The 15,266-nt window shown below is 38.1% G+C and overlaps 1 protein-coding gene and 1 long non-coding RNA gene across 5 annotated transcripts; one reads left to right on the forward strand and one right to left on the reverse strand.

The window, feature by feature from the left end:
- Positions 1–5,243: 5,243 nt before the first annotated feature.
- LOC149180016 (uncharacterized) lies at positions 5,244–10,857 on the reverse strand. Its single transcript, XM_089418098.1, has 3 exons — positions 10,015–10,857; positions 9,787–9,883; positions 5,244–5,503 (listed from the first exon to the last, which is right to left on the reverse strand). Exons 1-3 carry the CDS (start codon positions 10,262–10,264, stop codon positions 5,434–5,436), a joined length of 417 nt encoding a protein of 138 aa, XP_089274224.1. The 5' UTR covers positions 10,265–10,857; the 3' UTR covers positions 5,244–5,433.
- On the forward strand, positions 5,543–6,383 carry LOC149180017 (uncharacterized). Of its 4 annotated transcripts, none has more exons than XR_016257431.1 (2): positions 5,543–6,019; positions 6,121–6,383. It is a non-coding gene; the product is annotated as an uncharacterized LOC149180017 (long non-coding RNA). The 4 variants fall into 4 exon arrangements; XR_016257432.1 differs by having other exon boundaries at positions 5,548–6,019; positions 6,126–6,383; XR_016257429.1 differs by having other exon boundaries at positions 5,553–6,031.
- Positions 10,858–15,266: the final 4,409 nt, after the last annotated feature.

Below are 15,266 nucleotides of genomic sequence, written 5' to 3' on the forward strand. Positions count from 1 at the left end.
GGAGCAGCTCAAGTGGCCTCTAAACTTGATAGATTCATTATCTCGGAGGACCTCATCCTCACAGGCCATAACCTGGTATCTATGATACTTCCTTTTGGAGGCTCAGACCACTGGCCTATTCAACTTGAAGCGTCCTTTATAGGAACTCCAAGAAACAGACCATTCAGATTTGAAAACATTTGGCTTAGCCATCCTGACTTCATCAACAATATTAAAAGATGGTGGACAGAAAATACGCAAGTTCAGGGTACTAAAATGTTCCTTCTGCAACAAAGATTGAAACACGTTAAACAAAGGCTTAAAGATTGGAATAAGAATGTATTTGGTAATATATTCGAAGCCAAAAAAGTAGTAGAACAGAAACTACAGGAAATTAACCAAACCATTATTACAGAGGGATTCACAAAGGAGAGTAAGGAATAGGCTGATCATGTTCAACAAGAATGGGAAGGCTTATGCAAGCAAGAGGAGATTTTCTGGAAACAGAAATCGAGGGTACAATGGTTAAAAGAAGGAGAAAGAAATACAAGGTTTTTTCACAAATCTACCATGGATCATAGGTTGCAAAACAGGATTTTAAAAATCAAAGATACTCACGGAAAACAGCTCACCACACACCAAGAAATAGAAATAGTTCTGGTTCAGCATTTCCAAGACATAGCCAAGGAGCCTCTCATAGACAGATCTCAATTTATCAAGGACTTCTCAAAGCATATTCCTAAGCTAGTGACAAGAGAAGACAATTATAATCTTAACAGGCCAGTGAATGAAGAGGAAATCAGCGAAGTCATCAAAGAAATGCAAAATGGGAAAGCTCCAGGTCCGGATGGTTTCAACGTTGACTTTTTCAAAGCATGCTGGGAAATAGTCAAGCATGATATCCTCGATGTGGTGGAGGACTCAAGGAAGAACAAAACTGTTCTGAAAGCGCTCAACACCTCTTTCATAGCCCTGATTCCAAAGCAGGAGAATGCTATCACTCCAAATAGATTTAGACCCATAGCATTGGTGTATAAAATTATTTCAAAAGTAATTGTGAATAGACTTAAACCCCTGCTCCCAACTCTAGTGTCTGAGGAGCAAACAGGATATGTGGAAGGTAGGCAAATTCTTAATAACATCATTCAGGCGCATGAAGTGGTACACTCACTTAAGAGCAATAAGCAGGCAGGTATGATCATTCAGCTTGACCTAGAAAAGGCTTATGATAAACTGAGTTGGGCTTACATCAAGGAAGTATTGATAGCATATGGCTTTGACCATAACTGGATAAGATGGGTAATGGCCCTTGTAACCACACCAAGTTTTTCAATCCTGCTAAATGGATCACCATCAAAGACCTTTAAGCCCTTGAGAGGACTCAGACAAGGAGATCCACTCTCACCCTTCCTATTTATTCTCATGATGGAAGGGTTAGGCAATGCGATTAAACATGCCAAAGGAGAGGGCAAAATCCAGGGTCTTAAACTCACTTTAAATGGGGATGCCCTGACCCATCAACAATTTGTGGACGACACCATGCTGCAGGGCATACCCACAGTCAAGGAAGCTCAAGCCTTCAAACAAATCCTAAACGACTTTGCTATGGCTGCGGGGACAGAGGTAAGCCTAAGCAAATCTAAGATTTTCTTTTTTAATACTAACATTGCTATTCAGAGAAACCTCACCAGAATTCTAGGCTTCCAACGAGATATGCTACCCTCCAGATATTTGGGAGTACCTCTAACAGACAAACCTCTGAGCAAGGCAGTTTGGGAGCCGGTCACTAATAAGCTTCAGGACAAAATCAGGAAATGGACTATCAAGTCTTTGAATATAGCAAGACGGCTAGTACTTACAAAAGCTATCCTTCAAACTGTCCCCATCTTCATGCTCTCAGTCCTTCCAGCTCCTAAAGGAGTAATGCAACACATCAGAAATATCCAAAGGGATTTTCTTTGGGGCAAGGGGGAAGAGAAGAAGAAATGGGCTTTGGTAGCCTGGGATAAATTATGTAAGCCAAATATACATGGTGGTTTGAGACTTGATGATCCTGAAACCCTAAATAAAGTCTCAGGGGCAAAACTATGGTGGAGATGGCTAAAAGAATCGGTTTCCCCTTAGGCCAAAATATGGAAACAAAAATATGCAGGAAATTGACATGAAAGGGATTGCATTAGGATGACGAGACTCATCAATGGCTCCCACATTTGGAACAAAGCCTGGGAAAACAAAGCCATAGTTCAGAAACACAGTTTTTGGGAGATCAGAGATGGAAACCTTGCTTGGTTTTGGGAGGATAATTGGCAACAGAAACCTAAACTGTTAAAAAAAGAATTTGTCAATCTCAAGAATGAAACTGATGATAAAGGGTTATGCAAAGTAAATGAATTTTGGGATTAGGAAAGAAGTGACGGAAAATGGAGAAAATGGAAGAACCTAGTTTACGGTGATGATTCAGCATTGAAAGCCCAGGCAGAAGCTCTTTCAGTCATCTTGGAACAGAAAAAGATTCTAATATCAACATCCTCAGATCAACTAAGATGACGTAAAAACAATGAAGGCAACTTTAACCTCAAAGAGGCCAATCGAATAGCCCTGGGGCTTGACTTCCCAAACCCTGATAAGGTATGGAAGGACCTATGGCAAAGCCAAAACTGGATGAAAATTAAACTATTCATGTGGTTTGTGCAACATAAAAAATTTCTGACTTGGGAAAATATGAGGGAAAGAGGGGTAGCTGGACCATTCAGATGTAAGCTATGTGAATTATAGGAGGAAACTATAGAACACCTTTTTAACCTATGCCCATTCACCTCCACCTTATGGAATTGGGTGGCTTCAATCTTTAAACAAACAGATAAGGACATTGGCAGCATTACTAGTACTTTGAGGAACTGGAGGAAAAATTTCTCAGCAAATGAAGTAATCAACAAGGCATGGGCTTTGGCTCCAGGCTTTATAATCTGGGATGTCTGGAAAGAACGCAACAATAGAATCTTCAAGAACAAGATTGGATCACCTCAAAGCATCATGACTCAGATTATAAGACAGCTCAGAGAGACTATAGGAACCCTTTTAAAAAACCTCCCTGATAACCAACCTCAGGTTCAGGATGAGCAGATACTACTAAATTTGGGACTGCAGGGGCTCTCCCCCAAGGGCACAAACAAGACAGTAAGTTATATATCAGCTGATAAGGAATTTTGGCAACCTCCACCTCAGGGTTTTATGAAATGCAATATAGATGGAGCCTCAAAAGGAAACCCTGGTATGGCCAGGTATGGAGGGGTCATAAGAGATGAAAAAGGTTTCATAAAAACCATCTTTCACTGTCATTTGGGGAAGGCCACCAATAATATGGCAGAGCTCATGGCCATGGAACATTGTCTAGAGATCCTAAGGGACTCTAATCTACATAACATCATAATTGAAGCAGATTCTGAATTGATAATTAATTTGGTCAAGAAAATTGGTAATGGATCAGCACCAGACAGAGTATCGAGACACTGGAGGTTACTGCAAGTCTATCAACGCATTCAATCACACCTGCAAAACATGAGAACCCTTAGTTTTATCCATGTGCGCAGATCAGCCAACAGATTAGCGGATATTTTGGCAAACGAAGGTGTGCTCTGTTCAAAAACCAATATTAGATATGACTGGATAGGGATTCCCCAAGGACATTTGAGGGAAGAGTGTGCCAGACAGGCGACCTTAGACAAAGAGCTCTATCAGAGCAAGGGGAATAAGTAGGATGAAGATTGTGGGAGACAAAGAAATTTTGGTCCACAGGGGAAAGCAATAGATGGAAAAGCGAGAGCAGGAGGTTAGGTATCCCTCTAAAGTCTACATTTGACCTTCAGGTGGGAATTGCTTCTGGTACTGTACACATTTATGGTACTCAGGCCAGAGAATACAAATAGGTTTAGATGGGCCAAAGATACACTTAGGACCATAATTCCAGCAAAATTAGGACAGGGACCCTGAGTCATTGGAACATGGTTGCCGATAATAAGGAAGCAGGTCGGCGAAATCGCAGCAATCCCATGCATTTCGCGTGGAGAACAGCAAGAAAGATAACGAGGAACCGGACCCGAAATTGTTTAGGCGGGAGGTTAAGTACCGGGCTAGTTGCACGACCTCATCGGGATCGCGCGCAAATGGTAGATTTCGGGCGGGTAAAGTGATCGGAAGTTAATGCCCAAATCGGACCCGATATGCTTATTAAACATGGTCTATTGGGCTCATCGGGTCTGATTTGAAGGTTAAAGGGTGTGCTTGTTAGCCACCCGATATGATTCTCGACCGCTTGATCTTTGGCGGAGGATCGAACGGTCATTGATGGACTATTCGTTCGGTTTGGTGGGCCCTCGGCCCATGGTGTGAAATGATGTCTCGGGACCATAGGCGGTGGTGGGCCTCACCTCCTTGGTCTCCTTTGTACACTATGTCTCTTTTTTTTTTAAATTAATGAATAGAAAGACCCGCTCTTGCCTTAGCAAAAAAAAAATCTGGAAAACAATAAAATTTGGCAAGAGCTAACCAGCCTGCCATAGGGCATTAAATGCCTCTACGATGGCTGGTTAAATGCATACTCTTTATTTGATCACAATACCATGCGCTATGGAAGTATGGGCATGCCATTTCCTTTACGTCAAATCGCAATATCGAGTATGCACATAACCAGCCACCGTAGAAGCATTTAATGCCCTATGGCAGGCTGGTTAGCTCTTGCCATAAAATTTAGGCTTGATATTGAGAATTGAAAAGAATTTTTGAAAATTTTAAATACAATTTTCGGTATTTTTAACTGTTGCTGAATCTAATTCTGTCATAAAAAGCAATTTAAACATTACCACATTAAAATTTCTTGAAAACAATTTTTCCGAATTCCAAACAGAAATTCCCCCTCCCCACCAAATTGTGGGCTATGTAAACAACGCCGTATAAAAATCACTTCACGGCTTTCCATTCGACAATCCTACCATTTTCTTCGTGTGGCCCCGTTCCTTCCTCGCTTTGTTTCAAGGGCCCGAACTTTTTCAAAAGAATAGGCATCCTTGGTGGCGTGATGTGAGGGCGACGCCTATTTCCAACATTATAGAAAATTTATTGTGCCTGGCATGCGTCGGAGATAGCCCCTTATAACGTGTCGTTTTTTTTCCTATAGTCATCCGCGCGCATGTTATATCTGTTTATCTCCGGCGCATATCAAGGCGTAATAAATTTTCTATAGTGTTGGAAATAGGCATCGCCGTGAGGTGAGGTGGGGTACACACTCATCAGTTGTGTGGCACACAGGATATATACATAATAGAAGTGTCATATTCTGGTATGGCACACTGGAAATACAAATTATTAGTGCACACAGGATCGCCTAGTGTACCGGAATTAGGCATACTCAAACCAGCTGCTGCAATTCATATTTACTGTATGAACAGCGGCCGCCGACTATATGTAAGATGCTGTATCTTCTGAATGCGCTGTCCATTTACTGCTTTTTCCTATCAATTCCATCACCCTGCAGATATAAAAAACGTTACATCAACGAAAACTGTGCAGCACGTAAAGTTTATCAAATTGCAAACAATAATCGAGTTACAAACTTGAAACAAGTGCCACTGAAGAATTTCTATTTAAACTGGCTTTCTCCTCTTGCTATTCCAGCTCCTTGCAGTGTTACTACTGCAATTAGATGTGGGGAACCAGCGTAGATGAGTTACTGCAATCGCCAACCTTGCTGGTTGGTGTGCCATTCTTTCAGCCCTCAATGTTGCCTAGCCACAGTAGAGCTTGATGACTATTGCTATAAAAGTTAAGGCCTCATCATTGCCTTAAGTTTTCTAGTAGTGGTCATCAAGCTGTTACAATGGCCAGACAACGTTGCAGACTCAAAGAATGGCAGGCTAAAAAAAACCCGGCTGATTACCGAAACGCATCTAAGCCTGTTCTCCAGATCTTTATATTTAGAAGGGTGTTTGAGCTATTCATCTGCAATTGGAAACAGAAATCAGAGGGCAGGAATGGTAGCAATCAGGTTATTGTTGAGGTTTGTATTGAGCACAGTGAACAAATTATATTGATTCTGATTCTAGTTCTTGGTGCTAAATTATTACTAATTACTCTTCACATTTTCAGCGCAGATTCAATGTCGGGATAGTGGTTGTCAACGTCATACTGTGCACTGTGCCAAGTAGCTGAAGTATATGAAATCGAAATTGAAAATGGAGGATCAAGAATATCGTTTGCTAAAAGCCAAAAGTAGCACAAATTCCAATCTGGAAAGTCAAAATGTACACTCGGCTTCTGAGATTCCAATACAGAATACAGGTTTTGATATCTGAATTTCAAAATATTATATTTTCTCATATTTCTCGTCAATTTAATGATGAACGATAACATATCCACAAAGGTATTTGAATTGAGGAAGGAATTATGTTCTATGAAGAATATCAGAAACAAGATATTACAACTAAAAGATCATTACAGATTTACTAATTTTTATTAATTTTTAAAAATTAACGAGTTTAACAGTTTTGATTCAATATCAATTTTGAATAATAATAAATACCTAGAATGTTTTTGTGAAAAAAAAAGATTGCACTTTGAGAAATTATTTCGAGTTTAGTTGTATCTGAATTGGAATCAATTTCAATGTTAAGTGGATGACTAAACTGTTTATTTAGGATACTGCAATCAAAGTTGAGAAGACATTTCGACTTAGACTGAGTCTGAATTGGGATCAATTTCAATGTTAAATGGAAAACTAATAGGATACTGTACAAAATTAGTAAGTTTTTTTGGAATTAAGCTGACTTTGAGTTTGAGCCTGAGTTGGGATCGATTTCAATGTTAAATAGGAAATTTAATTGTTTATTAAGATAAGCAACCAAAATTGTATGAGGATTTAATGTCGAGCAGAATATTAATCTGCCTATTTAGAACACAATTCTCGTAACCAAAATTGTATTGTATGAGGTTGCCAAAAAAACCATTATTCACTTTTTCAATTTTTTGAAAAATCAATGGTTGTGTCGCTTTTTCCCTGGCATATTCTTGACAGTTGTTCAGGTTCTCTACCACTGAAAGTACAGGAGAATGTAAGCACATGGATGTCAATAAAATAATTGATGGTTTTATAGTTCTTTAGCTTTTTATGTTCGTTTTGGGTGCAATATTAATTTTCATGTCGATTGGCTTTGTATTATTAGTCCCTGCCCCTGCGGGGCTGCAGGGAATATAGTAATCGTTTTTTCGAGTGTGGCTACTAATTGACACACAAACTAATCAAAGTTTTAGTTTTATATTTGAATGAATATTCTTTCTTATCCAATGAAAGACTTAATTAGACTTTGCTATCTTATTTGGCCTCATATCCAGGCCAAACTCAAAATAATTTAAGATATATTTCTTAAATGCCCAACAACTCTATAACATAACCCTTCTATGTCAAAACTCAAAATAACTTAAGATATATTTCTTAAATTGCCCAACAATTCTATAACATAACGCTTCTATGTTTTAATGCTAGCATTAGTTTTCTAGCGTTTAATGTTAGAGACTAATATTGTTTTTATCAGTGATTTGAAAAAAAAACAAGTGGCATGGCGATGCATGAGGATACAAGTGGCAAACTGATATGAAAACAAAACAAGTTGCATAGCTATGCACAAAGATACAAGTGGCATGGCGATGCATGAGGATACAAGTGGAAAACTGATATGAAAACAAAACAAGTGGCATGGCGATGCATGAAGATACAAGTGGAAAACTGAGGTCTTTTGGCTTCAGCCAATATTTATCGGAACTGTTCATCAGACCTGTTTCAACTACCTTTACCTCTGAGAGACTTGTTTCCACTGACTATGTCTGAGTCATAATCTAAGGCGTTTATGTATGTCTGTGAGGGAGGACCATGTCATGTCGCACTGTGAGGGAGGAGATTAACCCATGGCGCGCAAGATGCATGTCTGCTCACAGATTAACCCATGGCCCGCAAGATGCAATTCTGCTTCTTAACCACTAGACCAATATGTAGGTCAAAAACCTTCTACCTGTGATATCTCTCTTTTTTTCCGGATATTAATTCACAACATTTTGATTTCTAATTTTCTGTGGAATGATCAATTTCCATTTGTAAGTTTACATAATTGTTCACAGCTTCAAAGCTAACAAGGGTAAGTATTCTAGTTGGCATTAAAAAACTATACTACCACTAGACAGCGAACAAGCCATAAAACCATTACTAAGCCAAGCCAGCTACCCACCGCAGCAATAGTTTAAGTGACATATACAGAGTCAGATCCATACCTTAGTGAGCGAGCTGAAGATAAAGACAAAGCCAGAAAGCCAAAGCCATAATCAAGCCAAAGCCAGAAAGCCAAAGCCATAATCAAGCCAGAAAGCCAGCCATCTAAGCCAAGCCACCTAAGGTAGCACCAGTTTTGATTCTGTTGGGTATTTTTGAATGGGGAAAAATACCAAAAACCAAACAAGCAAACACCACAGAGCCAATGCTCTGTTTTCTTTGTTCCAGGATCTTTGCACAGGGAAGCTTTAAATCAAATATACTCATAACAGCCCATTACACAGCCATAAAAATATTTCTATTGATTAAAATATAAAGCCTGAAATAACATTCATCCTCTTTGCTGAGAGGGATTCACCAAAATTACTTTCATCCATCAAAACTCTGTTTTCACCTGAGAAATTACTGTGCTGGGTTTACTGCAGTAAAACCCATTTTTACATTTGCTGGTGTAAAACTATTTTTACACATACTGCTGTAAAAATATTTTACACATACAGTAATCTTTACATTACATTCACAATCTCAAAAAATACCTGAGCGCTCTTTTCATTTGCATTTCAATGCAAATCCAACCTATAAAAAAAAACTTATTCAAAACACATGCGCTCCACTTCGTTTCTTTTCTTCATGCACTACTGTGCAAAACCACACATGGTTTTTGCTACACCTCTGTTTTTACAATACCACACAAAGACATTACAATCTGTTCCTTGTAATTTCTTCGCACTGCTGTGCATACATTTCTGGTTCTCATTCGCTGCTGCGAACACACTCCTCTTTTTCATTGCCTCCCGTGTGCCATACAAAAACAATGGTCAACACAATAAAAAACAAAAAAATGAGCACATTTCACGTGACTCATTCACATATCAAAAAAAACTTAATACGAAAACACATACGTATTAAATCCTACAACTAACACTTATATGAAAAACTTCACATGCCGTATGTAAACAAATATAAAAAGAAACGTATGGGACGTATGCCCATCACCATATTAAAAGAGCCACACCTAAATCTGCATATCAACATTAAATCTCATGTCCTTTCTTCCACGGCGGTCAACCCATAAGACAAACACTCCACGCAACGCATTGAATTGACGCAGGCCCGTGCACCTTCAAGGATCGACGGCTGACAACACGCGAGGAGATCGGACGGCGGAGGTTGATATCGGAAACCATACAACTGCTGAGGTTTACCTCCCGAGAACGTGACGTTGCGTTACGTCAGTGGTAAACCACGTGTCAGCTCATTATGTTCTCGGGTTCGATCGCCGGTTTATTCCTTTCGCCTGAAATCAACCCGAGAGAATCCGGTGCCGTTTTCTGTTCAATCCACGCCGGAAAACTCACGATCACTGCGCTGCCATTGCTGTCACGGTCCGCCTGTAACCTGTAACCTGCGGCAGTTGGAATTAACATTCCAACAGATTGGTCTAGTCGAAGAAGCAGTTCTGGAAGCATAAGAAGCAAAGGCGTAGAAGGCAGCACCTGAGGCGGAGAGAAAGATCCAGACACAGCATAAGTGAATTCTGTTGATCCAGTAGTAGATTCTTCGTTCGAGCATATCCAGTACCACCTGTACATCCTATAGACCCATATACATTAGTTCCATATCCTTCAGCCTCATATCGAGATCAGGATCATGGGCTATAATGGGTGGAAATAAGTAGGCGAGCAAGCTAAGCTACCTTGAATTTCGTTAGGCCAGCCAGCTACCTTGTTTCTGTATATGAAGCAGTCGGTTAAGCCTTTGATGCCGCAGATGATTTAACTTTGGAGTTCCGCGACCCCCATTGCGATCTCCACGACCGCGAGGGGTGCCTTGACCATCACCACGACCTCGTCCTTCAGAGAATCGTCCTCCAAAGAATCTACCGTCTCCATCCCCAAAGCCTCTGCCACCGCCCCCATCCCAAAAGCCTCTGCCTCCTCTTCTACCTCCATCACGTCCCCCACTTCTTGCCATTGCTTCGACAGACAACTCATCAGTACCCAACTCCAGTGCCTTTGATAGTGAAGCACTATCCTTGAATTCAACATAAGCGAACCCCTTGAAGGTTCTTGACTCAAAATTTCAAAACTAAAAATCAAAATTTCAAAACAGAAAACACAACATCTTAAATTTTTTGGGGGTTATTGGTACTTACTAAATTTTACAGCTCCATCAGGTTAGGCTTAGGCCTATTCTCCACAGAGGCTGGCCCTTTAATCAATCTGAGACTATTCTCAACGAAACCAGCCTAATCATTCTCCAGAAACGTAAGCTTATCTTTTAGTTGATGCTGCGTTCCGCTTCACCCATTTCTTCTTCTGCTTCTTAACAGCACCAAATCAGAACATTTCTTAAGAACGTCATTAACTATTATGATTTCAGTAATCCTACATGTTTTTCAACGTGGATGAATGATATGGCTGGAGAGGATGAATGAGATGACTGGTCTTACTCGCTTATATGGCTATCTGGGCTACACAATCGTGTTTCTTTAGCGAGCAAACAAGAAGCACGTAAGTAATGCAATTTCCAGTCTTTATGCCAGCCCACCGCACGTGTTTACCAGGTTATCCGTCATGCTGTTAAAATTGTAATCAATATTGTGATAGAGCATTTACGAGGAAGGTGTCATCTTATTTGCCCTCATCGGTTTTCCTCCTTTCGACCGTTTACCTTCACAAATTACTCTCCACAATTTAACTGGTAATGATGTCGCCATCTCAGACGGTTGTATCCTTACTACAGGAATTGCAACCGCCACTTTTCCCTCTTAAAGTTGCCTAAATTAACGTATACGATAAGCTGCTGGACATGATAAGTGATCCCAGAAACTATGGTAATATTTCTCTTTCCTTTTGATTCGTCCATGCTTTAATAGCAGAGATGCAGTGGTTGCTAACTCTGGGTAACTTACATATAGTGATATGGGGTTTAACGGTGATGAGGGTTCAAATCTCATTGAATATATATATGACCTGTTGTGTCTCGGCTAGAAGAGTAGGCGACCCCATAGCGGACCTCTCGCTTCCTGCTGAGGCATAAGTTTCCTGCTATTGTGCGGCACCTCTCGCTTCTTGTTGAGGCATAACCTGCTATTGTGCAGCACCTCTCGCCTCTTGTTGAGGCATAACCTGCTATTGTGCGACACCTCCCGCTTCTTGTTGAGGCATAAGTTTTAGGTTTCCTGCTGAGGCATAAGTTCCCTGCTAGCATAAGTTTCCTGCTATTGTGCGGCTTGCAGGCGGTTGCACGTAGCCTAGGTTTATAGTGGCAGCCAATTAGATTTGATCCTAACTCTCACCAGTTACCGATTATCCTAGATTAAAAAAAAAAAACTCTAAGTAACTTACAAATTAACGAACGTGTTACCCTGACTTCCCTCGCCCCTAGTGATCAAATTTGAAGTTTCACTTATTAGCCCTTTCATAATAAAAGGTTGAAAAAAAATCACATTTGAGCTGACAACTCTATATTTTCTCTTCATTTCATTTTCAATCAAATTTTATTTTCACAATTGTTATTAAACCATTTATCTTGAATCTATAGGATGTAATAACTTTGTCCCAAGAACTTAAATGACCACGTAATCAAGACCTTAATCAAGACCACGTAATCAATCACTTGATTTCTACCTTGTCTTTGTTTTTTAATCAAGTTTATAGGACCTTTTTCTCACATAATCAATTGAACATCCAATTTAATTAATAATAATTTTTAGTTCAATTTAATCAATAATAAGTTACTTGAAAGCCCCTAAAACATTATATTAATAAATTCTAAAATTCAATCATTTTTTTAATTAAATTCCATCACAAATATATAAAAATCTTTCCTTTCAACTATAAAATTAAATAAATAAATAAATAAATTTAAAAACAAAAATTACATATATTGAATAGAAAAAACAAAATGATTTCACATTAAAATCAAACTCCATAATCTAATTAATAATATACTCGAGGGCGGATACAAACTCCATAATCTAATTAATAATATACTCGAGGGCGGATACAAATAGAAAAAACAAAAACCTATTGAAATAATTAAACAAAATTATAGATTTCACATTAAAATCAAACTCCATAATCTAAATAATAATATACTCTAGGGCGGATACTCTCGAATCCGCCTCAGCCAACTTTTCACTAACTCTCCTATATTTGTGTGCATGTGTGTTTCAACAAAATTCTCAATAACTCTCCCATATTTGTGTGCATGTGAGTGGAGGGCATTCTCCATGCTCAAGTTGGGGGGCTTCGGCATAATTAGCTAGAATATTTCCCAATTCAAAACTCTCCTCTTTGTCGAGATATAAAGTAAGTCAAAATTTTTATTTTATTAATTTTTTAATCTTTTAAGAAATTAAGGCATCGGAAAATTTAAAAACTTGAATTGATTTAGATTACTAAATTGAGAAAAGAAAATTCACAGCATAAATGGCAATGTTCAAGAGTCACATAGTAGTCCTTGCTCCATTCGTTACTGAGGGCTAGGATCCATGTCGTACTGAATAGTGTATGCACATTGTTGTTGTTTTTTTTTTAACTGTAACGGATATAAGTTTTATTTATTTGAAAAAGATAGGAGGAGTCTTTTGCCGAGGCAGCCCCAATTACAAAGTGAACATCCAACAAATTCAGCTTTTAAGTTGCATCATTTTCAAGCAATTTTATAAGTAAACTAAAGGTTGGTGTTGAGTCTACATGTGTGGCTTGTTTGTTGAACACCAATTCAAAAGATATGACAGGCCCCTCTAGCATATTAAGACTATTCATTGTGGTGATCAATCGTAGGCTACTCTTCCACATTTTTGTGGTGCAATCTAATCCATAAAGGCTTATCTTTATAAGTAAGAGTTTCATTGGATGATTTGAATGTGTTTTTTATGCTTTTTAGGAAAATGGAATAGTGGAATTCAGACCACGTCCTCACCATAATAATTTTTTTTATCTCGGAAACAACGATGCCAGTGAATGTTGCCAGTGTAATCTTGTTTTTAGTCTTGTTTTTAGAAGTTCTTTGTTGTGGTTTATAATATTTTATCTGTCCTTCTTTTAACATAGTTGTCATATGAATTGCAGAAATATTATTATAGGTCCCTTTAATATAGTTATAATAGGAATGGCAACATTGTTAATATATTTTTTTCATAATAATTGGTTTGGGAAGTTGAGAAGTGCTTTATAATATTTTTATCTGTCTTTCTTTTAACATAGTTTTCATATGAATTCCAGAAATTTTATTATAGGTCTCTTTAATATAAATGTCATAGGAATGGCAAAACTGCTAATATATTTTCTTCATAGTAATTGGTTTGGCAAGTTGAGGAGACTCGAGACTGAAACTTGAAAAAAAGCCTTAAAATAATATACAAAAACATGTTCACATGAACAACAATTAAATGGATAATGGGGATAACGGATAACCTGTGACATGACATTAACTATAACTCATTATCATCCACCCTTGCTTTCAACAATGTTGATTCACATGCTTCTATTATTCTACACACTATTATTATTTACAAAATATCCATATTCAAAATACAGAACTAATACTTTCAATGGTAACTCATTATCATCCACCCCTGCTCTCAACAATGTCCATTTAGTTATTTTTCTACACACTACTATTATTTACAAAATATCCTTACTCAGAATACAAATAACTAAAAATATCAATTGTAAATCATTATCATCCACCCTTACTTTCAACAATGTCCATTCACATGTCGTTATTCTTCCACACTTTATGGCATACACACTTTATCGTTATTCTTCCACACTTCCACACTTTATGCCTTACGGCGTTTCCTTTGCAACATCAGATACAAATGCTAGTTAATAATATACTCGAGGGCGGATACAAACTCCATAATCTAATTAATAATATACTCGAGGGTGTATCTATACTCGAGGGTGGATACAAATAGAAAAAACAAAAACCTATTGAAATAATTAAACAAAATTATAGATTTCACATTAAAATCAAACTCCATAATCTAAATAATAATATACTCTAGGGCGGATACTCTCGAATCCGCAGCCAACTTTTCACTAACTCTCCTATATTTGTGTGCATGTGTGTTTCAACAAAATTCTCAATAACTCTCCCATATTTGTGTGCATGTGAGTGGAGGGCATTCTCCATGCTCAAGTTGGGGGGCTTCGGCATAATTAGCTAGAATATTTCCCAATTCAAAACTCTCCTCTTTGTCGAGATATAAAGTAAGTCAAAATTTTTATTTTATTAATTTTTTAATTTTTTAAGAAATTAAGGCATCGGGAAATGATTTTAATAAAAAAAAAATTTAAAAACTTGAATTGATTTAGATTACTAAATTTTATTAAAAAAAAAATTATTGAAATAAATTAACGGGTTTTATTTAAAATGATTTCAACGAACCTAAATTAGATTAATGATTTTCATCTTAAAAGCTTGAACCAACCTAGGAAATTAACCTACACCTCTTAAAAGTGACTTTAACCAAAACGAATTAACCAATCTGTTCACTTTCAAATTGCCATTATTTTCCCTTATTTTATGTTGTTGTTGAGAGGCGCAGATTCTGCTGGCCTGTTGAAAGGTAATGTTTGAGTTTAACCAATCTGTTCACTTTCAAATTTCCATTATTTTCCCTTATTTTATTAGTCCCTGCCCTCAGGCATGGACTATAGTAATCGTTCGCGAGCTATTTAGCATTAATTGACCTGCTTTTGATGCCCGCTCATCAACTATATACCAAGTTTCTTGAAGACATATTTATAAATCACCTTATTTGGCCTCCTCCCGAGGACCTAACGTAATCCGAAGGTAATCCGAACCTAAACCATATGTTAAAGCAATTAAGTGCGGTGCATTTTCAGCTAACCGTCAGGGGTGTATGGTTTTAATGCTAGCATTACTTCTGGCGGGTATGCTGGCGGGTATGCAAAGGTGGTGTTCCCTGTTACAATGTACGCGCTCTGTGGAGAGG

The sequence above is a fragment of the Pinus tabuliformis genome, chromosome 3_2 (genome assembly GCF_031772625.1).
Source record: "Pinus tabuliformis cultivar Carrire ecotype Pingquan chromosome 3_2, CPIR1, whole genome shotgun sequence".
NCBI lineage: Eukaryota > Viridiplantae > Streptophyta > Pinopsida > Pinales > Pinaceae > Pinus > Pinus tabuliformis.

What these genes read in the sequence shown, in the direction of transcription:
- LOC149180016 (XM_089418098.1), bottom strand. Translation starts at nt 10,264, where the DNA reads ATGGCAAGAAGTGGGGGACGTGATGGAGGTAGAAGAGGAGGCAGAGGC. An exon ending in GCTTCATATACAGAAACAAG is followed by an intron (nt 9,884 to 10,014) that starts GTAGCTGGCTGG and finishes ATGGGTCTATAG; the next exon opens with GATGTACAGGTGGTACTGGA. An exon ending in GATCTTTCTCTCCGCCTCAG is followed by an intron (nt 5,504 to 9,786) that starts GTGCTGCCTTCT and finishes TTATATCTGCAG; the next exon opens with GGTGATGGAATTGATAGGAA.